General features: G+C 43.3%; 1 protein-coding gene across 1 annotated transcript in view; it reads right to left on the bottom strand.

The window, feature by feature from the left end:
• Positions 1–1,874: 1,874 nt before the first annotated feature.
• The window catches only part of LAMB4 (laminin subunit beta 4), a 42,052-nt gene continuing 20,113 nt past the window's right edge, over positions 1,875–23,813 (bottom strand). Inside the window, exons 18-34 of the mRNA XM_051609072.1 lie at positions 23,398–23,575; positions 21,903–22,046; positions 21,445–21,676; positions 19,738–19,895; positions 17,804–18,028; positions 16,512–16,732; positions 15,215–15,311; positions 14,485–14,860; positions 13,958–14,118; positions 10,612–10,817; positions 9,525–9,728; positions 7,813–7,957; positions 5,792–5,999; positions 5,054–5,192; positions 4,632–4,808; positions 3,476–3,629; positions 1,875–2,047 (exon numbers count right to left, since the gene is read on the bottom strand). Of these exons, the coding sequence (XP_051465032.1) occupies positions 1,908–2,047; positions 3,476–3,629; positions 4,632–4,808; positions 5,054–5,192; positions 5,792–5,999; positions 7,813–7,957; positions 9,525–9,728; positions 10,612–10,817; positions 13,958–14,118; positions 14,485–14,860; positions 15,215–15,311; positions 16,512–16,732; positions 17,804–18,028; positions 19,738–19,895; positions 21,445–21,676; positions 21,903–22,046; positions 23,398–23,575 (3,165 nt within the window). The 3' untranslated portion in view covers positions 1,875–1,907. The remainder of the gene's footprint in view (positions 2,048–3,475; positions 3,630–4,631; positions 4,809–5,053; positions 5,193–5,791; positions 6,000–7,812; positions 7,958–9,524; positions 9,729–10,611; positions 10,818–13,957; positions 14,119–14,484; positions 14,861–15,214; positions 15,312–16,511; positions 16,733–17,803; positions 18,029–19,737; positions 19,896–21,444; positions 21,677–21,902; positions 22,047–23,397; positions 23,576–23,813) is intronic.

Below are 23,813 nucleotides of genomic sequence, written 5' to 3'. Positions count from 1 at the left end.
TTTTGGTTTATATGCAATTGGGAATGTCTTTCTAAGAGCTTCAGTTTGCCTGCTTTAGGTGCAGTGCAGCAGGGCTACCTTGAAACCTACCTTCGTTACCTGGAGACCTGCATGTGAGCAGCCTGGAGAGTTGTGTGTCCTACTTAAAGCAGAGATGCTCGATTTCATTATGGCAAAGTCAATCTAAATACATTTGTTTGATTACAGCCTAATACCTTCTAAAGAAGCCTTGCACCTCATAGGTGATTTTTTTTAACATGCTAAAATTCAGAAAAAGTTAAACCACAAATTATGTGCATACCTGCATTCAGGTGACTCTGTTAGGTTATATCCAAGTTATACTTTTATTTCATCATTTTCACAATAGAAGCTATTATAGGGGTAATGCATGTTGCACATTGCCCCGGAGCACAGCTGGTTTGAGTTAGAAAAACCTCTCTGAAATCTCTCATCCATGCCATCAGTTCCCACCCAAGCCCCCCAGCTGCATAGGAGTGCTACTTAAGCTCTTGTAAACACAGAGTGGTAAGTATGGAGGGTTTCTCTCAGTTGGACAAAACAATGCTTGCTTTAGATAAGAATTGTTTAACAGTCACTGCTGGCATGAGGATGGGTAGCTGCTAAGAGCCCCATATTCTTGCAGAGCATTCCCTGTTTTACGGATGTGGGCTGCATCCGAGTGCTCTGCAGCAGTGCTGGGCTCCTCACACCAGCTGAATAAAGTTAATGATGGATACTTGCTGTGGGATGGTCTAGACAGGAACGACATGACTGGTTTAACTGAGGAAAAGCCATTGTTAGTCTGCTTGGCGTCCTGCAGGAATATGGGTGGGATTTTGGAAGTGAGGCGTAGCTCCCTTCAGCCTTTTAAAAACCCTAGTCCTTCTGGATCATTTGCTTAGCCCCACTGTCTTTTATATTAAAAGAAAAATAATTAAAACCTGATATTTAGGTCAGTTCTTGTGTTCTTTATGGCTGCAAGAAAGTGCTGTGTGAACCCTGACTTCCAAGAAGTGATGCATATGGGAGAAAAGCTGGATAAATTGTTTTTGAACGTTTGTGGCCCTCCAGACTCCCTGCTTAAACCTGGCTGGAGCTGGAGTTGTTCTCCACTTGGTCATTGCGGCAGCGAAAAACGTGGGAAACCCGTTATAAGCATAAGGAAAAAGGTATTGCAGGAAGGGCACTGAGAAGTGACCCTTAACAACTTAAACAATGATTTTGAAGTTGTTTTCGGCATTCGGCATCTGTGCACTGCCATCCAGCGGGCACCGGGGAATTGGCTCCTTGTCGCCCTCCTCTACACGAGGTACTGAGCATCCCTGAGCACTTCGAGGTAACAGAGGGGGACCCCCACGTGGTTATGTGATCCCGGTGAACCCTGTGTTCTATCCCAGCGAAAGACAGGGATGAAGGAGTGCCGGTACCCTGGGGAGGTCGAACTTGGCCAGCAGGGAAGGTGACAGAAGGTCACAGCCCTTCATCTGCACTGCCCCATCCCAGTGGGGCTGTGGCACAGCCCTGAGTTATTGTAGGGTTCAGCAGAAGACACAGGGTGTTGGGAGTCTCTAAGGGAGTTACCTGTAGTTCTTAGAGCATTCCTCCTTTTACGTTTCCAGCCCCCAAGGAAAAGCTCTGTGCTGTGGGCTGAAAACTATTTTAAAGCTCCCTCAAAGACTGAATCCAAATTAATTACTTTACAGCTGGTTTATTGAGTGGTTATTTCCTATTTTCATATGAACTGAACTGGACAAAAAATCCCAAGAGAAAGTTACATTATCCACTGTGCCAACATTCTATATGCACCTTCAGATGAATTTACAGAGACAACTGTCTGTGCTGGGAACCTCTGGAGGTGGTGAGTGTGAAGACTTCAGTGGCACTTTACCTGGTGGCCTGTTCAGACCTTAACTTTTGCATGTGGCATACTTGCTTTCCTGCTCCATGATTTCATTTTTAATGGCCATCACTTGTTCCTCTAGTTGTCTCAGTTGCTCTGCCTTGTCTTGTTTGGTTTGATTCAGGTCCTGAAGCTTCTTTTCCAAATCTGGAAGAGCAGAGACATGCAATGATGCTAATATTTGTTGCGTTAGTAAAACCAAGGGATTAACAGCACTTCTTTTCCCAGCAGTTTTAAAGGCAACAAGCCCATCTCAAATGAGGAATGTTATATATGCATCTGGAGGGAAAAATCTGACTTCTGGATTGTGAAAGAAGCGTGACAGCCTTAAAGAAATTGATTTCTCAGCATGTGCTTTTGTCCATCAGCTAGGATGGGGTAGGACAGGGAGCTCTTAAAAGGAGTTGGTTTAAATGGAAACCCTCAGGGGAACAGTGTGTCCACTGATGTGTGTAAAGCCTGGACAATTCAGGCCTAATGAGCTTAGGTCTCCCTCATTTACAGGAATGTTTCTGCTGTGAAGCTACACCCATATAAATATACTGATAATGAGTCAAACCCACATTATCCACTGCCTGTTTCCAACATGTTTAACATTTGGGCATTTGGAGTGATTGGGACATTCTAAATGCATCTACTCAAGTTATCTGCTCAAAGTATTTATTTGGGCCTGTCCTGAAGAATTTGCTCTGGGATGGTCTTTCTGCTTCTGTTTTGCTGATGTTACATGGTATTTTCAGATGTGGAGCTTGGCCAGATCCTAGGCCCAAGGATTCCCAGTAGAAATGTCCAGACCTTCACTACAACAGAATTGTGCAATCAGATGAGGTGTACTCTTCAGTTCTGGTGACCCTCTAAACCCACCCAAGAGGCTGTGTGAGGAGCAATGCCACAGGAGCCATGGTCTTTGCTACCCACAACCCTCCTGGCTGCAGCCCCGCAGGTCCAGGGCACAGCGGCTTCAGCCTCCATGGCAGTGCAGGTGGGTGATGACTCCAAAGTGTGGGCTGATGAGACCAAGGCATGTACACAAGCCTTGCTGTGGGACACAGATGTTTGTCTGTGGGTTTGAACAAATCAGTATTTGTACCTGGTTTGTTCCTCAGATAATGCCTGAAGGGGAACAAGTATGGACTGATTAAAACCAGCTCTCTAACAAGAGCCACCACTTGGGTAATGGAAGAAAAAACAGAGCATGGAGTAAAGATTGAAGGTCCAAATGCCCAAAGCACATGTATGAATCAAAGCTTCCAGCTAAATCTGCAGCCAAGTTTTATACAGATTTTGCACTTGTCTTTTTTTTAAACTCTCTGAATCAAACCACTGCAAATCCATCTGTGGACACTTCTTAAACTCTGTTTATAGCAACCAATTTATGTCAGAAAAAGGACATAAGCTAAATCAATTTAACTGCTTTTATACTGTTTGGATAGCTTCAAGCAGGGATTTTAACCAGCTAAATTGTTTTAAAGCTGATTTCTGGTGGGCCTAGTCTGTTAGTGTCTGTGGGCAAGGACTTCAGTTTACTTCATGACTCACAATTTTCACCACTCGCTATAGAAGTGAGAACATCACCTGTTACTTTTTTAATTTTTTTTTCAGTCTCTTCAGCCAGTTTTTCTGCTTCTTCTTTCAGCTGCTTCACTTTTTCTAGGGTTACTTTTGGAGGTGCTCGGGCTTTTAGCTTTTCTTGAAGAATGGTGTACTTTCTTTTAATGTCAGCAAACTCCTGTAACAAAAAGTCATTACTCTAGTTTAAGAGCATCTCCATAATTAATCTTGTGTGCCAAAGGAGATTTTTGTACCTTTCTTAAATATTTTCTTTGAACAAAACTCTGAATCTCTCAAATCTTAAAAAAAAAAATAAATCCATTAGTGTACATTGAACAATGCTTTACAACACTTGATAAATATCAATTGAACTACCAGTGGAGCAATGTAAAGTGTTAAGGGAGTCTGAGGATATAGAGAAAATATGGTTTAAGATTTTTAAAGCTTATGCTTTTTTACTTCGAGAGGACTTTTCTGTAAATTACTTTTTGCTACAAAGCTTAATTAAAATGTAATTAATTACCTCTAAAATTATTTTTATATTTTACATTTTTTGTTGTTGTAATATTTACTGGCTAACTCCATTCCATGCCAGTTTAGATTGCTGTCAAGGCAACAGTTTAGAGTTCTACCAAGTTTCTTAGAATTTGGAAGCTTGGTCATGCTCCAAGCTTGTGCTGTGGGTGCCTGGTTCCCTTTGCAGTTTCAGCAAATTTCTAGCTGCCTTAATGCATTCTCAAAAACTTGAGCTACTGAAAAGCACCTGGCCAACCAAAAATTCCAGGTCTTCCCACAGCAATTTTCTCTGAAGGGGAATGGCATGGGATGAATGGCCAGACTGCTTCCATCGCTCACATATTTTAATATTTGGTTTTGTGATTTGTTCTGTTGTGTTTACTGGTGCCCATGGTGACTACAAGTCTTATACACAGTGCTAGGAATAATGTCACCAAGTAGCCAGAGAAATGTGAATGTTTTCTTTCATACTAGCAAACAGAAGTGCTATCTGCTAGAAGCCTTAAAAATAAAAAAGAAATTACTCTTAACCTGTGGTATTATACACTGCGTGGCATAACACAGTTTTGAGGAGAACAGGACAACATGATTACACTTCTGAATCAAAAATACTATCAAACACAGGGAATATTTTTTTCCCTTAATACGTGGCAGGAAGGCTTACATTATCAATATTCTGGGCTTGCTTGTGAGCTGCTTCTGCCTCTGCTCTTGCCTTTGTAGCTTGATTCTTGTTCATCAGCGTTTTTGCCTGCAATGTGGCAATTTCATCTTCCACCTCAGACTGTTTTGCTGACAAGTCGTTTAGTTCATCATTTGTCTTGTTCACTTGGTTCTCAGCCTAAAACAGAGTTATTGAAGGCTGTGGTTTCTTACACAATGTCTATCCAGCTTGCAGAGTATAGTAATGAGGGGGATTAATGTCAACTGATTAAGAAGAGACCCTTCAACATTATGGAATCAGTGTCATATCTGCACCGCATTCTGGTTTCACTTATTTAAGTTCACATTAAGGAAACTTTGAGATTAAGTATCTTTTCCTAAAATGTGTGTAGTAAATAAATTAAAAGATTCACAGTGAGATACCTGTGAGATTTGTGTTCTGATGCCTTGTATCTCTTCATTTAACTTTACAAAGGTGTCTTTGGAGCGTCCTTGGGACTTCACAACATTTTTTAGAGTATTATTAATTTCATCCACAGGTGGGAGAGCTTTAGCTGCCTTCCTAAAATGGAAAAATAGAAATGTGTGTAGTATTGTGGTTGGAGATCAAAGTTTCAAGTGCTCCCATGCTCGCATGCAGGAATACTCCCTCAAGTCCAACAACAACTTAAAATGGTGGTATGTAAGCTAGCAAAGAACGACCTCATTAAGGTACCTTGTGTGGGAGCATGTGAGCTGCTGTATTACTGGTGAGGCTGGATGCTGCCACCTGCCTGGTGGTGCTCTGCTAGTAAGGAAAGCTCACTTATAGGTGAACATATTTTCCCTCTCCCTGTTTTAAACCTCCTGTGAACCAGATGTAATGGTCCACTAGGTCCACTGTGGAAGTATGGAACTGCCATAGCCTCTTTGACTCAGCAGCTGGAGGAGCCAAGAGCTGGCAGGAGCTGTCTCCTTGCAGCACGTTGGCTCCTTCAGCCTGAGTGACTGTGGCCTGTTCCTCCTGGAGAAGCCCTGTGGAAACCGCAAGCCAAAATCTGCTGTCATCTGAGCTTTCCCTCCAGTGTTACTAGGATAATTCCTGGGGTACGAAGCAGTCCTACCATGTGCTGTGCCACCCCAGCTGGAGTTAGCACATCAGTACAAGAATACCCTACTCACTCGGCTTCTCGTGCCGCCACCAGCAGCATCCGAGCTTCCTCCCTTTTTCTGTTTCTCTTGTCTGCATTCAGTTTGTACTTCTCACAGGGGTCCATAATGCCCTGGATTTTGCCAAGCATGCCCGTGAGCTCTTGTGGAGTCAAGGAAAGGTTTATTTGCAGAACATAACTTGCCACCTTCTCGATGTCTTCTGGAGGTGCGCTCTCATCTGCAAGAGGAACAGAGCTGAGGGTGTCCTGAAGTGGCTTCTTCCTCCCAGTGAGACATGAATGATCATTATGGCTGCCTGCCCTCTGAGTTACGTGGCAGAACAAAGCTGACAGGTACAGCAAGGGGGTAAGAGAATTGTCTCCAACGTTTTGTAATTGAATATTATGCTTCCAGGTACTGCTGTTAGTATTGTCAGAACTGGGTAAAATGAGAATTTGAACCCACTTTGAACTGCGTTATTAAAATTCTGATGTAGAACTGAGCCCATGGAAGGTTTTTAATCGGTGCCCAGCACAGCTAGATGTGTCAGAGCCCATTTCTCCCTCAGCCCCCAGATCAAAGACGCACTGGAGAGACTGGGGTGTGAATGGAGCTTTCCAATCTGGCCAGTGGGTATAATCCCTTCCCTGGTGTCACCACAATATTGAGAAAGTGGTTCCTTTGCTGGTTAATGAGAAAGGCTAAGCTACAGAGGGAACCTGGGTTAGACTCAGATAGGATGGGAATTTACAGTGGAAAAAAACATATTTTGACAACTCTCCTGACAAATGATCTCATCCCAGTTCTTTGCTAAGAGGCACAGGCAGAGTTAGTCAATGCTTTGTGCAGTCTCACAATCACTCCTGTTTTCTGTTCACTTCCCTTTATAGACAAGACCTTGGGTGATAAAGCAGTTGAAACATATTAAATGTTTGTGCTAATGCTCCAAGGTAATTCACCATGAATTAAGTAGAAGACATTTGCTGTGCAAACAGTAGTGCATTCCTGAGAGCTATTTTTGGTAGAAATAGATTAATCTAAAACTACCATTCACATCACTGTAGAGCACAGCAGATTTAATGTAACTGTACACATCTCAGCTGGTACGGTTCTTAAATAACAATATGCAAAACAAAAGTTAATGAAAACATGCTTTTCTATTTATTAGTAAATGCCAGATGTTTACTAAGAAACATAAGGGAAGAGCCAAAGGTGGAATTTTCAATCACTGTCAAATAAAAAGGACTTAAATGAAATTTTTATTCCAATTCAACAAAATAACTTAAAGGAAGTCTTCTGCTCTGGCTCCCATTTGGATGTACAAGTATCAATGCCAAAGAACTGCCAACATGCAATCCTTAGAAATTTATGTGATCAGCTACATTCAAGAGATTTAAAAAATCCTACCACGTTTGAACTCCTTGGATGTGCATCTGTTAAAAAAAAAAAAAAGAAAAAAAAAAAAGAAAAAAAAGGTAGGGTCCTTTTTTTTACAGTATTTTTCTGAAAGGCTGTAAAAAGTTTTAGGGTGTATATGGTTGTTTTGTTATTTTTTATGACAGCAGTGAAGTTCTACCAGAATCCTTTATTCCTTGAGTTACAGCTTTACGGAGCCGACGGAGCTGTATGTGTCCTAATTCCCACGCTCCCTACAGAGAGCCTCTATTTATGGGCCTGGAAGAAGGGGGTGGAATAACAATCTGAGGATGCATTGGACATGCCTGGACATTATATATTGTATGAAATTATGTTAGTAGTCCTTTACTCAGATAAAGCAGGAACTGAGGGAATTACTTGCATGCTTCAAATTAAGGAAATTAATAAAAGATGACAATGAGAACATAAAAGACCTATTGGAATAGTAATGCCAAGTACTGTCATGTGGGAGAAAGAAACACTAGAAAAAAGGGGACTGAAAAAGATTGCACGGGTCAAGAAGTAGATAAGAAATTTTATGTGTATACAGTTAGACCATTTTCTGGCGATTTATTATGCTATATTATATTCCAATATATATTTAAAATGCATTAAGAAAAACTCTGCATATTTACCTAACAAGAAGGCTTTCACTTTTTGGATGAAGTCCTTAGTTATCTCTTGGTCAACTTTAATTTGATTCTTAGCTGTCTCCAGTTGCCCATTACATTGTGAGCCTTTAATCTTGCTATCTTCTGCCATTTTCCTAATATGTTCAGCCTGGAAATAGAAATAACAGTGCCATTTTCTGGAGGTTATCTATCATTGCTTGGCAAATTGAGCTCTGACATAAAAATAATTTTGATCCAAGCCTCAGTGGAATAATTTGCTGTGGCTTTGAAAACTAGTATGAGACTCCTTTGGGGAACTATAGAAGTTGCTACATCATGGCCTTCATCTGGCCTCAGAAAAAGCCTACAGCAAGCAGTTTTTCTCTCTGTAACCACTGCTAAACTAGGGGCCTTTCTATTTCTAAAAGGAGGTGCTGACTGTTGTTTTCTGTTGCAGTATTGCAGCATGTCAGTGATCAGATTCAGTACAGAAGAGGCAGGCAATTTCATTTGCTTTTTCACATTGGCCTTGCTGTGAAAATACATCTAAGAGGACACAAATAAGGAAGGTAGAGTTTAAGGCTTATCTTTAAAAGTTACATTTGCTATTAAATTAGTATTCTTGATCATTTAAATGAGAACTTCAGATTCATCATCAAATGCCAACAGTATTTTGCTTTGCTGCGGGCTATGCTGTGCTTTAATGAAATCCACAGGCACCACCTTTCTGGTCTGTGGAGGGAAGAGACTGGCTGTTTCAACAGCAACAAGGAAAACAGTGATGGTTTTGCTTTTGAAACATCTCTAAATACTTCACACATATTATCACAGAGCTGAAGCTTGCCAGCACCAAGAGCAGTGTCCCAGTAGCCTGGTGCTTGGGAAGCCTTTTGCTGCTGCCCCTCTGTCCTGGAGTCCAGGCATGTGCCCCAGTTGCTCATTTCTAAACCTGTTAGCTGTGATGCAGAGTCGCGTGTATTTTAAAAGGAGGAAATGGATGCCCAGGCACCCTGCAGGGACAGGACAAAGCCACATCAGAATGACATTTCTGTTGGAAAATGTGTTTGGCCTATGATGGTAACAGGCATCATCTCTGATTGCTAATGAGAACAAACTGTCTCTGCTGGTGTTGTGGGATCTGTCTGTTCTGTTTCCTTTGCACATATTGAATTGGCCACACTTTGCTTGAGTTATTTTCAGTGCTGCTGTGCAGTACAGCTGACTACTTGATGCCCTTCTAAATATAAGCAGGGGCAGAAAAGCTTTGGCTTGAAATTATTTGCAAAAATTCCTTAATGGCAAACAGAAGACTAATATGAAGTTGTATAAACTGAGTTTACTGCTATGCACAGCAGTAATCCCACTGCAATTAGCATGGGCCATGCTCAGGCTACTGACAAGCAGTGCCCTTTGAATCTTTCCCAATAAAAATATAGACAATAGTAGCCTGATGCTACCAAATTCCACAGGCACAGGGCACCATGACCTGTGAGGTCTTGGCAGCTGTGAGGAAGAGGAAGGCATGCCTAGAGCCACAGTCTCCTGGTGGGACTAGCACCTAATACTCCCCATACTGAACCATGGTAGGTAGGATGTGGTGTTGGGACACACTCCATTGCTAGGTCACTGCACTTTGCCCAAGGAGCAGGTGAGTTTTTGTAGATTTGGGACCTCCAAAATCTCATCCTCCATCCATTAAAAAATAACTGAACAAATGTAGGTTTGATATACATCACCTGCTTCTCAGGTTCCTGTAGCTGAGCAGTCAAGTTCTGTAGCAACACAGCACTCTCCTCAGCTTTTCTGAAGGCATCAGTGGAGAGGGGAAGAGCTCCACTGCACTTTGGGCCACCACACAGCCTGACTCCGTGACTGTCCTGGCACAAAGCTCCCCCGCAGGCTGCTGTGACACAGGGCTGGTCTCCTGGCACACCACAGATCTGCAATAGGGAAGATGCCTGTGTCAAGACTCCTCCAGGGACCTGAGGCACAGTCCTTGGGGAAAGGGAGATGTTTGACACTATATGAACAGTGAACATTGTATGGGATTTTCCTGAAGAGATGGTGATCTGGTCTCTCCAAAGATGGTTGTCCTACCAGTCACACATACCCCTTCCTTGTCTTGAAGAACACAATGGCAGCCCATGGCTTTGAGCCCTTCCTTGGAGGAGCCATTTGTTGGGCTCCATGTATTGTACTAAGACCCTTGCTTCACTCCTCTATGGCAAAAGGGCTGAAACTGTCCCCTAGCCATACCCAGGCTGTAGGTCAATGGCTTGTTCCAAAGGATCCAGATCAACTCTCACAAAACTTGGTACCATGTCTACACCTCCATATAATTTGACACAGATGCTGAGACAAAAGGCCCAGATGGATGATTTCTTCCATCTCTGGCAGCATTGGCTGAAGGTGCTATCAGGAATTCTCTGCTTCCTCAGAGGAAGACAGAAATCCCTTCCTCTCCCATGGGTGCTGCAAAGGATGTGTGAGCACTCTCCAACCACTCCAGGGAAAAGATGCTCTCCTTAGTTTAAGTTTGGGGTTAATCTTTCTGAATTTACACAGAAGTCCTCTTGAGACTAGAGAGTTTAAAGAGCTCCTTGTGCTGGGCCTGCCCTGGAAGCAATGGCTTCCAGAAGAGCGGTAGGAACCACAGCTGAGAAGTGCAGCTGTTTCTGATGTGACTGCATGTCTGTGCCAGCTGGGGAAAGGTTGTTTTCCAGAGTTAAAATGCATGCAGGCACCCTTTTAAAATAAAAACTACCAATGTCATAAAAAAGATATTTTTTTGTTTAGCTTCCATTCAAAATCCACAGGGCCTACCTTTTCATTCAAGTTTTGGATGTTGGGGCTCTTCATCACCTTGAGCTGCTCCAGCACATTGCTTTCTTTTAAGGCCTGCTGTCCCAGCATAGCGAGTGCATGGTTCCTGGTGTACTCTGAGTATCTTATGACAGGAATCGTCCCACTGCTCTTCTGCTCTGCCAGCAAGGATACTTCAAAGTGTTTCCTAATGTTGCTGATGGCCTCTATAGCAACAGAAGCAGAGTTTAGTTCTGATTGTATTTTGGTTGCATTTAATTAATGCATTTACTTGATTTCTGGACAAACGGTGAGTGACAGGTGATTCAGTTTGTTGTCACTGATTGGGAGGGATGGGCAGGAGCTGCCATTTCCTCAGGCAAGCTTTCTAATGGTTTACTCAGCCAGTTGCCAAACAGGAATAGTTATTGACACCATTAAAACCTGCTAGAATAAATGCAAGTACAGTGGATCCCATGTCGTTCTTCAGAGTCCAAGGTGTGTAAGAAGCCAATGGAAGATACAAAAGTATGAAGAGGATCCCATTAATGACACAAACTGCTACTGACCTGCATTCATCAGCAGCTCATGCACTGCTGCCGTTGTTGATTTGATAAAGTTCCTGTCATTTCTGCTGGTTATAAGTCTAGACAGGAGAATTGTTTCTGCCAATTGTAAAATCTATAAAATGATCAGCTCTCTGATTCTGAGTCAAGAAAGCATTTGTCCTGTCTCTGTTTAGCATAGCACCCAAAAGTTAAATGCTCTGCTGAACTGAGGCCAAAATTTAGATTACAAATGGGAATTTATGAGTTTTCTTTGGCTCTGGAAAATCTAATTTCAGGGTTGATGTGTTAAAAAAAGTGCATTTCCATGATAAGCTTGTAGCCCAAGCAAAAAATATTTTCCAGCAAGAGTCTTTCTTGTTTGTTTAGTGTAAGCTTTCCTTTAAGCAGACTCAAAAGGGTTGGATAATATTACATTTTTTTTGCAGATTAATAGAATAAGGAAAGGATTCAGGTCTTTTGCAAAACACATAATTTGATGCTGCTGCTGTTGAGGCTTCCCAGATCTCCAGAGAACCCAGTTTTCCCCAAATCCCCAGGCTGAAGTATGTGCAATGAGCCAGAACTGATGTGTCAGCAGTGAAAAAGCATTAGAGGTCATTGATTAACATCCCTCTCTAAGCTAGAAACTGACTCAGTTACTGGTCAAAGTCAATGACAAGGCACTTGTCAAGTCCTGTGTGCTTTGAATCAGGCACTAAAGCCTTTGGACTTGCTTTAAGTTGAACAATGTTCAGTTATCATGTGGAACCAAGGCTATTTATTTTATCTTGTAACTCTTGGAAACAATGTACAGTTTAAACTTAGCTCCTAATAGAAAATACCTGGCAAGAGGCTGCTGTAACTCCGTATCTAAGCCAGAGACTGTTTTCTGTGCAACAATTCAATTGCAGGAATATTTTACAGTGGTTCAGCCCTCCATTAAGTGGCCCAAATGCATTTTTCACACTTGGTTTGTGATGGAGCTGTAGAAGTTCCAAGTTCCTTCACATTAAACACAACACCAGGCTTGATTTACAGCCCAGGAAGCCATCCTCACTGCACTACCATACCACAGTGGCTGCAGAGCCAGGGCCAAGGCTGGAAAGCCATAGTTTAATGATATCTCATAAACTGCAAACATTCTTTTAAGGATGCTTGTGTCTCCTTTTTGCCAGTGATTTTAATTCATCATTAGATATTGACATTTCCAGGTCAGCTGGCAGAATGTACTCGTGTGAGGAAGTCTATGAGTCCTGAATACTTGTCCACTTGATCTTCTGCAAAAGAAGTAGGTAGGAGCCCGTTTCCCATGTGTGTCCACAGCACAAGTGCCAAATGTACCTCAGATGAGGTACACAGCCATATCCCGCTCTACCCCGCTTGCTTAGACCAGCAAAAAAGAGCTATATCTAGCATGTGCTGCTAGTCCTGAAATGAAGATGGAGACAGGGAGCAAGGCTTTCTCTTGAATATCAGAAAAGTTTGTTATCTTGAGGGGAATGTTATTTGTGTGCTGTTAGATGATTGGTAGCAAGACCGATGAATATTTTTGGCCCTGACCAGAAATTCAGCTTTAATTCAAGGTCTTCCTCTCCCCACATCCCCATGTGCTTTTTATAGGGATGTTTATCCATCTCCTGAGGCCAAAAGATGAAGTGGGTTTGGAATGTGACCAGACAGCACCATGGATGCTTCAGCTGTGCATCCACTGACCTCCCTGGGATTTATTGTTTCTTTGCCTTCCTGCCTTTCTCAGAGTCTGTACAAGACTCAGTTGAATTGGGAAGCAGAGCCTGGGAGAGCTGTGCTGACTGCTCCTGCAGGGACCTGAGCGGAAGAGCTGGCCCCAGGGGCACTGCCAAGTACAACAGGGCAGGGGAGCACTAGATTTTAATTAATCCCCCTTTTCCTATCTTCCTTTCCCTTGGCTTTGTATTCTGTTGACTTTTCCTTCTATTTTTTCAACCTTTTCTAGGCCAATCTTTTTCTCTCCCAAACAAAACTGTAGGAGGAACTGTAAGTGGGAGTATATTGCTTATAGCTCATGTCTTCTGTGGTATCTATCTTGTCTTCTGGGCATTCATATCTTGGCAGCTGTCCCCTTGGAGAGTATACTGCTGACAATCTCCTGCCACTATGGATGATTTCGCATCTGTTCAAGACCCCTGACTTATATGTCCCCATCCTTCTCCAGAAACCAGTCTGTGACATTGTCATTACTGCTATTAACAGCTGATGGATACTATATTTATCTCAAGCACAGACAGTGTAATTATTTTAAAAATGCCAAGGAACTCAGTTCTGACTTCACTTTTTTGGTGATGGAGAGCTAGATCCTTACCACATAAAGTAATATATTTTCCCATGGGAACACTAAGAAGTTGCACTCTGACTCTCTGCTTTAATTAAACAAACCATTGCTGTACAACATTCTTTACATATTGCTAAAAACAAGTAAGTCAGAAGTGGAGAAAAAATCCTTTGCTGTTCTATTTGCTGCTGTATGATTTGTGAGACTATACTTGGAAACTGGGTGGCTTTTAAATCCTGATGTAAACATCAGGGTTCATGAGACTTCTGACTGACATGACCCAGGCACACGCATCTGAAATTTAAGGTGCTATAAATCATGGCATGTTCAGATAAAAGGGAGTTTGGAAAGTCAGCATAAAGTGTTTTTAGCATTTACATTTTTGCACTACCAGAGGAAGCTAAAATCTAGGGAACTCTGAAGTATTGTATGGTTCAAGAGTGAGAAAAAGATCCTGAAATTCCAAAGAAAATGTACACTTATTTCAATTAATTGCTGGCTGCCTTACCTTTGAGGTTCAAATACCGAAAACTTTGATGCAGATGTATCTTCTGTTGTAGACGTTCATACACAAGGTCAGCTTCTTTCCCAATGTCCTCTATGTTCTTGCTAAGGTCAGGAAACTCATACAGCATACTGTGAAGAGGATCCATTTGTGCAACTTTTTGCCTGAAAGGGAACCAGCAGTTATGCAGAAGTCAGATTGGATTGTCCTTAAACTAGAACTGAGATACACAATATTTTAGAGGACAAGAGATAGATTTCTAAATTAGCAGAAACATTTACTTGTAATGGCTTATTTAGACAATCGGAGGATGAACTGGAGAATTCCAGCATTTAAGTATATGCCTGTGGGGGACAGATAATTTCTATAAAGATTATTTTGTTCACAGATCTATTGAAAACAGGGACTTAGTAGTCCAGCATCTGTGTGCTGATCATAAGTGGACTTGATGTGCATGGATGGCTGGTGGAGCCCAGGGAGAAACTGCTTTCTCAGCCAAGGGATTTTTTTAGGAGCAGCCAAGCCCTTACTGAATGTAGTCCTGAAAATCCTTGATGCCTGAGAGGGCCTTCAGTGAAAGAACAGGGTGTCTCAAAATTCCTTCAATTTCAGAAATGGCATCTTCAAAGGCTTTGAAGCGCATGTCACAGCTGGGCATTCGTCCGCCTTTATCTTCGAGATTTGCAGCAAACCTCATTAACCCCTGAGCAGTCTCAGCGAGGGCAGTAATTTCAGTGTCCCACTGATCAAAACAAAGATGACACTGGTGGCAAGAGGGAAAGTCCTTCTCAAAGCCGCGGCCGCACTGGTCGCAGAACCGGCCGGTGACACCAGCGCGGCAGTTGCACACGCCGGTGCCTTTGTCACACTTGGGCTGGCTGGTTCCCTCTGGGTTACATTTGCACGCTGCAAGAAAGGGACAGCAGGTTACATCCAGTTGTTCCTTTATCGTGGGTTTAATGCATGCAAAAAGTACAATCGTGCAGTTCAAGGCAATGAAAGCAAACCAGTGGTTGAGTTAGAGCCAAGTGGACTGCCTGGCTAATGGCTCTTCTGCGTGTCTAACTTCCATGTCCGCATCATAGTGGTAGAAGGAACAATATAGATAAATAATATAAACACTTTTATCCATCTCATACACACAAATGTATGAAAACCTGCTTCTCAAGATGTATGTCCCATCTCCCCTTTGAATATAAAAGGTAAATGTCTCTTTGGAGGTAGTTTCTAATCCAGATGTCCCCATACAGTAATACTTACGAATGCAATGTGCCTGGGGATTGCCAAAGTAATTTTCCTCACATTCATCACAACATCTTCCGCTGTAACCTAGCTTACATGGACACTGGCCTGTAAGCTGTAAAGACAGTCAGGATTAAATAACTTCCTGCAGAGTCATATGGCTGGATATACATTGTTTACTGTTTTTCTCCCTGTGGCTCATGTCATACAGCTGTATGAGGATTGCAGTGACATTGCTTGCACATGGTCTTTGAACACCATGGTTTACACAGCATTGCCCCACCTTTGCCATCTTCCTCCTGAAAGCTGTGAAAACTAAATGGACTTTGAAAGATGGCTTTTCTTTACGAATGTAAAATGTTTTGTGTGTTCCACTCTACAGATGCTCTTTTGAGAACTGATCCTCTGACTATGATCTGAGAGAGGATTCTTTTTCTTTGCAAAACAGATTAATTTCTTGTTTCTGCTGGAGCAAAGTATTCATCTTAACATTTCAATTTTAACTACATAACTAACTGTAAATGAAAATCTCGAGCGTATATTATGCACATTGCCCTTGAAAATTTATTTTGGAATTCAGCTATTAAATAAAACAATAGGGAATTACAGCTCTGATAACTGGTACAGCTCAGAAAAGCAGTACTAATTCTCTAAGGTTAAGAGCTAGGAAAAATACTAAACCCACTAAATTAACTGGAAGAAACAGAAAGCATACTGAAAGGAAAATGTGAAAGAACATCAGCAAGAGCTTAGGATAAGCTCCTGGTGCTCTGAAGTCAACCTCAAAATTGCTGTTGACTCCATGGGACCACAATTTCACCTCTCTATTCTGAAACACTTTTATTTTTTCTACATTCTAGCCCGAAAATCTGCATAGGAATTAAAGATGATAAAAAGTACTCCAGCAGTCAGAGAGATGAGATATGATGCTCATGTCTCATACAGCTGCTACTGTATGAAAAGAAACACTTTAAAAAATACTCATAAGACTCCTGGATCCAAGCCTGCACTTCCTTCTTCCCTATACCTATACTTAAGAGGCAGTTTTTTCCTATGTGAGTTTCTTGCGAAGTATTTCTAAGATCTGCTTGACAAAGAAACACAGGCAAAGAGAAATTCCTTGCAAGCAGAGCCAAATTATCAGAAAAGCATGTTTGATATAATGACTCAAAGTGAGATTGCACCAACTGCAAACTTCTAAAGACTTCTTGATTTCAGGGAGCAAATCAGACAACTACCCTAATTCATAAGAGGGTCCCCCCCCATGCTAAAACACCATTACCCCAGTTCCCAGAAAGCATAGTAATTGTCTTGCCTGGTTGCACTGGTTGCTTTGAGAGTTTTTTGGATCACAGTTACAGATCTGGCATCCTTTTCCACTAGCCAGGTCCCAGTAGCCAGAGGCACACTGGTCACATGTCACACCCACTACGTTGGGCAGACAAGGGCAAGCTCCTGTGGCTGGGTCACACAGACAGGTTGTGTCCCCTCCCGGGCACATGGCAGGGTGAACACCTGCTGGATTGCACATGCACCCTGGAAAAAGGAGGACAATTACTACAGCAAATTATAGTACAGACAGTTGATGGGCAATCAGAGCTGTATGTAAAGCCCATGCTGTTGGTTTACATCTAGTAATCTTGAACACATTTTCAGTCTCATGCAGTTTACTTGTCATTCTGTAATAGCTTATATAATTTTATGATTATATGGTCACTTTAACCAACTCACTGAGAACATTCCCTACTTCTAATACAGGCCAAAAAAATGAAGGCATAGTGAATTTTTAATCTTATTAGAATGAAATGTTAAATATGCAGGGTAAGGAGGGACTATCCAGAACGGGAAACCCCAGGAAGCCAAGTAAGATAAGAAGCCTTCCTCATGAGGAGCCAAAAGTTCTTGCTTAACCTTTCCTAATAGACATCTTCCAAGAATGAACAAGGAATGGGCTTGAACTGTGTATTTTAGAGATTCCCAAAAGAAGAGTTTATTGGAAATACCTGTAATTGTCTAGCCTGTAGAAATTAGACCCTCAATGAGGAACACTGGTGAAAATACTTTCTGAGAAACACTTTTCCTTACACTCCTTTCTGTTAAAAGTGCTGAATTACTGACAGTGTCCTCATGGAGTTTATTAAATTGCCTGAACAGTTTCGTTCTATCCACTTAATGAAAACAATTGGTAAGGCAGGGAGCTCAGCAAGGGATCATCTGGTTAACTGAGCATTGCTTAGTTGGCATTGGCCAGCGACATGGATAAACAATTATCTTTGATCCCTTTACTTTTGTTTCCTTCCTGAATGGGCTGAATGCACATTTGTTTTCCTAACAGGGAGTACTGATTTCATTTCACATATGAATATTTCCTAGGAGTGATACACAGTATGAGATTTAGTGAGACTTGGATGACAAGGAATTTAATAGATGCCATATTAACAGTTATTTGTACTGCTGGATAGAAATATATTCAGTACTCTCATATTTTGCTCCATTGATGTGCTTTACTTTTACTGTGCCTCCAAGGGCTAACCTCTCCCTGTAGCCTAATTTCTTTTAAAATTTTCCTAGTAGTAATACACAGTTTCAGTGTTGTTCCTTACTTACTTTGACAGTTTTGATCGAGGGCTGAGCCAAAATATCCTGGTTTGCAGAACTGGCAGTTTGCTCCATGGGTGTTGTGCAAACACTTGGTGCATTCCCCGGTGACCCTGTTACAGGACTCTGGGTCTGTCACATCAATGTTGTTATTGCAGGGACATGGTGCACAGTCAAGCCCAGGCCTGCCAGGGTTTTTGTAGAACCCACTAGGACACTCATCACACCGACTGCCTGGTGGAGAGAAAGGTAAGAGTATTTGCTGGCTGCTGGGAATTCAAATGAAACGTGATTTCCAGTAATCCTGTTAAAACATTCAGACTATCTGTTAAAATGCACATTTCCAATGGAAAACATCCACCTGTTTGAGACTGTTGCCCTTTATTTCCATGATCAGTTTAAATAACATCTCCCACACTGAAATCTGATGGAAATGCACCCTTCTCAAGTAATTTTTACTAAGGAAGTACTTTCAGTAGGAATAAATAGTTACACACACAGCACCTTCAAACATCTTTTTCCAGCAAAGTCTTTTCAGAAAAAAGTTATTTAGTGTGAGGATGGTGGTGGACTGGAAGAGGTTGCCCAGGGAAGTTGTGGATGCCCCATCCCTGGAAGTCTTCAAGGCCAGGTTGGTCAGGACTTTAAGCAACCCGGTCTAGTGGGAGGTGTCTCTGTCCATGCAAGGAGGTTCGAACTAGATTATATTTAAGGTCCTTTCCAACCAAAACTATTATGTGATTCTACGATTCAATGGCAGTGGTCAGCGATGACCACATCTGCAGGACTCTCCCTGGGGCCTTTACCCCAACAGCAGGAAGGTGGGGGGCTCCCTTTCACAGAGCAACCTAGAGCCCAGCAGACCTGCTCTCCCTTCTGTAACGCAGTGGAGGATCCCCAGGAGGGCAGACAAGCTTTAGGATGCTTTGTCCTTGCTTGCTGGCATTGCAATTACTTCAGCATGCCATCCTAATGACCACCCCGGTTGGGGTGCTTCCTCTCTGCACCTCAGAAACCTTTCTGGGCAGGCTGGTGTTGCTGGGAACTCATCCATTGGTTCATCCTCAACCAAGGACTCTGCTCCTTTGCCGTGGTCCTCAGGACCAGAGCCTTTCTGTGGTGTTTGTGAGGACAGAAGTCTCCTGGATGAGTACCAACAAGGGTAATTTTGGACCTACAGCAATTGCTCAAGCAAAATTGCTCTTGACTTATAAAAGAACCCAGCCTAAGTAAAGATGACAGCATTGGTTTAGTTTTTGGCAGTATTTCCCATTAAGGTTTGCTTGCATCATTTGAGATCTTTTTGGAGTTCAGGGGGAAGGAAATATCTTCAGTTTTCCCTGTAGAAATTCAAGTAAGTCAATGGGATCTTAAGAAGCAAGGCATCAGTTTGCTGCAAAAATATCTGCCTTTGAGACAGCTGAGATTGGAAACCTCATTTCTAAAGTAACCATTTGAATGGTGAAACAGTCACTTTTGGGCATAATGTCAAAGTGAGATTCCTATATAGGGAGAAAGTTTTTATCTCATTAGGAAATCCTACCAGCTCTTTTTTGATGCTCTCTTCTTTCCGATTTGGGCTTCCTACACTTGTTTGTCAGAGATAACAAGCAACTGCACTTCTCCCTCCCTCTCCCAACCAGGTTAATGTAGCATGCCTGGAAAGGAGGAGGTTTCCAGACTGCCATCAGATGAGTTAATGTCTTCACTGTATCCACATAGGTGAATCCCTCTTTTGAACACTAATTGTACTAATTCCCACTCTTCTCAGTCAGGACTTCCCTACCTACTATCAGTAAATTTGAGTGTTAACTTTTCTCATCTATTTTATTTCCATTATCTCACTTGTAATTTCTGAACAGAGGACGGGCAGAGGATGGTCATTATTCTCTCTTACATTAAATATTAATATAATCAAAACCAGTCCTTATTTTGCTTTGTACCTGAATATCCCTTGAGACAATCGCAGATCAGTTGTGTAGACTGGGAGTCCTGGTAACAGGAACGTGCAAAATACATATTGCTTGTAGGTTCCCCTGGGCACATGCATGGGCGACAGGGCTCTCCCTTCAGAGGGTCTCCATAATAGCCATCCATGCACCTGTCAAAGCAGTCAAAACAAAGCAGCAGGAATTGTCAAGTACTCCTTTCAGTGGCTGCAGGTGAATCAATGTATATGTATCTAATTTAACATTTCAGGTCATTGTAATGCTATCCCCAGTAATTCGTACAGATATATCCAGCTGCAAAGGTGTTCTAAAATGGTTCTAAATCAGAGCTGCATTCCCAAACGCTGAAGCAAAAATACATATGGCATATTTTCAAGGGATATTTCTGAAGACTTTCACCTATTCTGGAACGATTTTAATCTAAATGATAATATATACATATGACATATCACACATTCTGCATAGACAGCTAAAAGCTGCCCTTTAAAATTCTCTATATTCACCTATCACTGCATTTCCATACACACACACAAATTGTGGCTGGCATGACATTAGAAAGCCTTGGCATAGGCAGAAAAGCATCAATTAATTCAGAGCACTCAGAGAATATTGCGTATTTTAGATGCAGCATATGGATTGGAATCAGCCATGCTCTGTTCTGCCCCAGGGCGAGGACAGTTTGGAGGCAGTGGTGTCTGTGCTGTTACCCAGACAGATGGGGGGCTTTTGGGGCTCCCTGGGGGTTCAGCCACCCCCACCACCCTGCCCACCACTGCTTCCTCTGTGCCTGCCCCCCTCATTGCTCTGCAGCTGCTGCAATACAGAGGCTTCTGAAGCATCCTCATTCTTTGATCTGCTTTACTATGGCAAATGTGGACACAATTCTCTATATGTATACAAGCCAGGCTACAAGTCTTGGCTATTCAATTATCCTCTCCCTGGGGTCTGGAGCTCCTACAGATGTGCAGGGCAACAAGTATTTCAGGTTTCCATTTTTATTCTATTTGCCACCTACAAGCACAACAGCTAAAGGCTTTATTGTCCAAAAGCACTGCAGGAAAAGCTCAATAGGTTTCACGCGGAAATCCTCTTAAAAGTGAATTACAAGGTACAATCCAGCCAAACTAAACTAAACAGCTAACAAATTTAATTCTGATGTCCTTGTTGAACTCTGATACTGCTGCCAGTGTATGGAATAAAAAAAGAGGAGCACTGGTTTGAATGGAGCTGGAAGATGCGGGAAAAGAAATTTGCTGGTCATAAGGAAATAATATGAACCAGCAAACAGGGCATGCTTATCTAAGCCCCTCAGAGATAACTGCAGATAGTAAAATAAGTATTCAGCACGAGGTTAGCCTCTTGGCAACCTCAAAGCTGGCAGGAATCAGTGTATCTCATGTGCAGCACTTTGCACATGTCTCCAAGCACCCTGAGCTGTGGCACTCATGTCTCAAATGCAGGGAGCCAGCTGCAATGCTGCACGTGTACCGTGCTTGTGGTCCTCCCACAGGCATTACGTGCACTTTCCCACATGCATTTGCTGAACAAACGCAGAGAGGCCCAGTTTAATCCTGCTACGTGTTTCCAGTTAAGGTCACTGATGCATCCACAGGGATGTAGATGGGCCCCCAGCTACACACACGTTTCGAAGAGCACCAGCGTTCAAACGGGTGAGCTTTGCAGCGCTGCCCTACACCCTACCTTTCACAGCGGCTTCCAGCCGTAAACCCACGGCAGTTGAGGCACACCCCGCTCCCCGGGTCGCAGAGCTCGGCGCGGCCGCTGCACGGGCAGGGGCGGCAGTGCGGGAACCCGAAGTACCCAGCCAGGCATCGGCTGCAGCGCTGACCATCCACCTCCCGGCGGCAGGAGCACTGCCCCGTCACCTGGTCGCACAGCCTGCTCAGCGAGCCCTGCGGGTGGCACTCGCATGCTGGAAAACACCGAAAGCAAAGCCGTGCCCTGAACATCTCCCCACCAACCCCGCTCATTGCTGGCACCGCCCGAAGGCAGCGTGAGCAGTGGGGATGGGAAATCCATTATTTGTGGAAACATTTTTTATATTTCTTCACAAACAGTCACGGATTCAAAGCCCTAAAATGTCCGAGCATGCAGGAAGAGCCAGACACTGGTACTGGTGCTGGCTGGCAGGTACTCACGGTAGCAGCCGTGGAAGCCGAAGCCGTAGCTGCCCGGCGAGCAGGTGTCACAGCAGCGCCCCACGACGTTGGCTTTGCACTGGCACTGGCCCCCAAGCCTGCTGCAGCTGCCATGCAGGGACCCCTGGGGATTGCACTTACAGGCTGCCAAGGGGAAAGAAAATCAAACCGGGTTTGGTTACAAAGGAGTGCAGTGTGACTGCTCTCATCAGTTTGCAGGGTTTACACTGAAAAATAGGCAGGGAAGAGCTTGATTATTCTCATCAGGAGTTCATCAACAACTGGCTTGGTTCACATGGAGTTCACATCCATGGCTTAGATTATTTGATGCTGCAGCATTGTTGGTGATCGTGTATCAGGCACCAGCACAAGTCTTGGTGTTGGAGCTGCCACATTCAGGGCACTGACTTCAGCACATGTTTGGGATAGGACAGAAGAGGGTGTAGGAAAGTGTAGTTCCAAAACTGAGATATCCTGAAGTCTAGAAGGGTCTGATACAAATCTATGCCTAGCATCAGCACTGGACATAACCCACAAGCAGTACTTGGGCAGCCTGCACTTGTGCACTGTTTGCTGGTTTCTGGACACCTTGGACTGACTTGTTGAGTAAGGCTGCTCTGCTAACTCACAGAAGATGTTTGTGCAAGATGCTCAAATGCCAGCACTAGGAAGCCAAAGTGTGTGTTTCACTGGGAGAATCTCATCCCTGTGGGGATCGGGCTAATGGGGAGTTAGCACAGCCCAGACACAAATGAAGGGGGCCTGTGGCTGCGTATCACATGATGTGTCAGTGAGGCACTGCTCCTTCTAAAAATATATGCTATCAGGTCCATTGGACACAAGGGTCCTTGAAAGGAGATGGCCACGAAAGTTGTCCAGACAGGCCTCTCCTATTACTGGAATTGCCAAGAAGCCCCATTTCTCTGAGCCTAACACCAAGGAAGTTTCCTTAGCCACTGAGCCAAGATGTCCTTTCTGTGGTGGGTCCAGAAGACTTCCTGGCCCTTCAAACCCCACCTGCCACTGTCCCCTTGCTGGGACACCACTGAGGTTTTCTTGGTGAATCTCTTCTAGCACATCAGTTTCTGTGCCTGCAGTCTGGCCTGGAGTTTGAGACAAGGCATACAGCTGGCCTGCAGCAGCCGGGGAGAGGGCTTACAAACTCCTCTCTCATTTTACAGCAGCCAGAAAAGTAGGCAAGGTACTGCTTTGGCCATCTGGTGAAATTGCATCTGGTCAAAATGCTCTGCAGAAAACACAAAACCACTGTCATGGTCCCTGTCACACCGCTCCATGAAGCTCACCAGGTGTGATGGCCACCAAAAAGTGTTTGCAGTGCACTCAGGGGGATGTATCCTGCATGTCCATACACCACATGCTGATCGGTTTCACTTACACCACCATGGGCTGAGAGATCCCCAGTTAACATTTCCTGCAAACTCAAGGGAAAACCAGCAAGTGTCCAGACGAGCTGCCTGTGCAGGCTGCTCCTTACCGACGGCGCCGCTGTGAATCCGGGCTGACATGCTCACTATGAGCCGTGCACATGCTTCGGGCAGGACGTGGGGTCCAACTTCTGATGCAATTTCAATACAGTGATACTTCTGGTACTCATCTAAATCCTTTTCACTGCATAAGTTTTCCATGGAGGCAATTCTGGGAATAAGTCCAAGCTTTGGTGTTGAGAGGGAAAGAAAATACTTTTGCTTAGACACACTGGAAAACAGATTTTCCCACATTCTCTTACTGTGCTCCACACTGCAAGGACAGAGGCCTGGAGCATTGTGTTTCCAAATCTGCCATTGTACTGGCTCAGTAATCTAAATTCACATTTATTCTGAAGCTCTAGACATTTCCCAAGTCCTTCAATTAAAAGAGACTGTGTATAAAAAAGTCAGGCATAAGACCTCA

This window comes from Apus apus, chromosome 1, assembly GCF_020740795.1.
Source record: "Apus apus isolate bApuApu2 chromosome 1, bApuApu2.pri.cur, whole genome shotgun sequence".
Classification (NCBI taxonomy): Eukaryota; Metazoa; Chordata; class Aves; order Apodiformes; family Apodidae; genus Apus; species Apus apus.
Note: the sequence above shows the minus strand (reverse complement) of the source record. Positions and strands in the feature narration are given on the sequence as shown.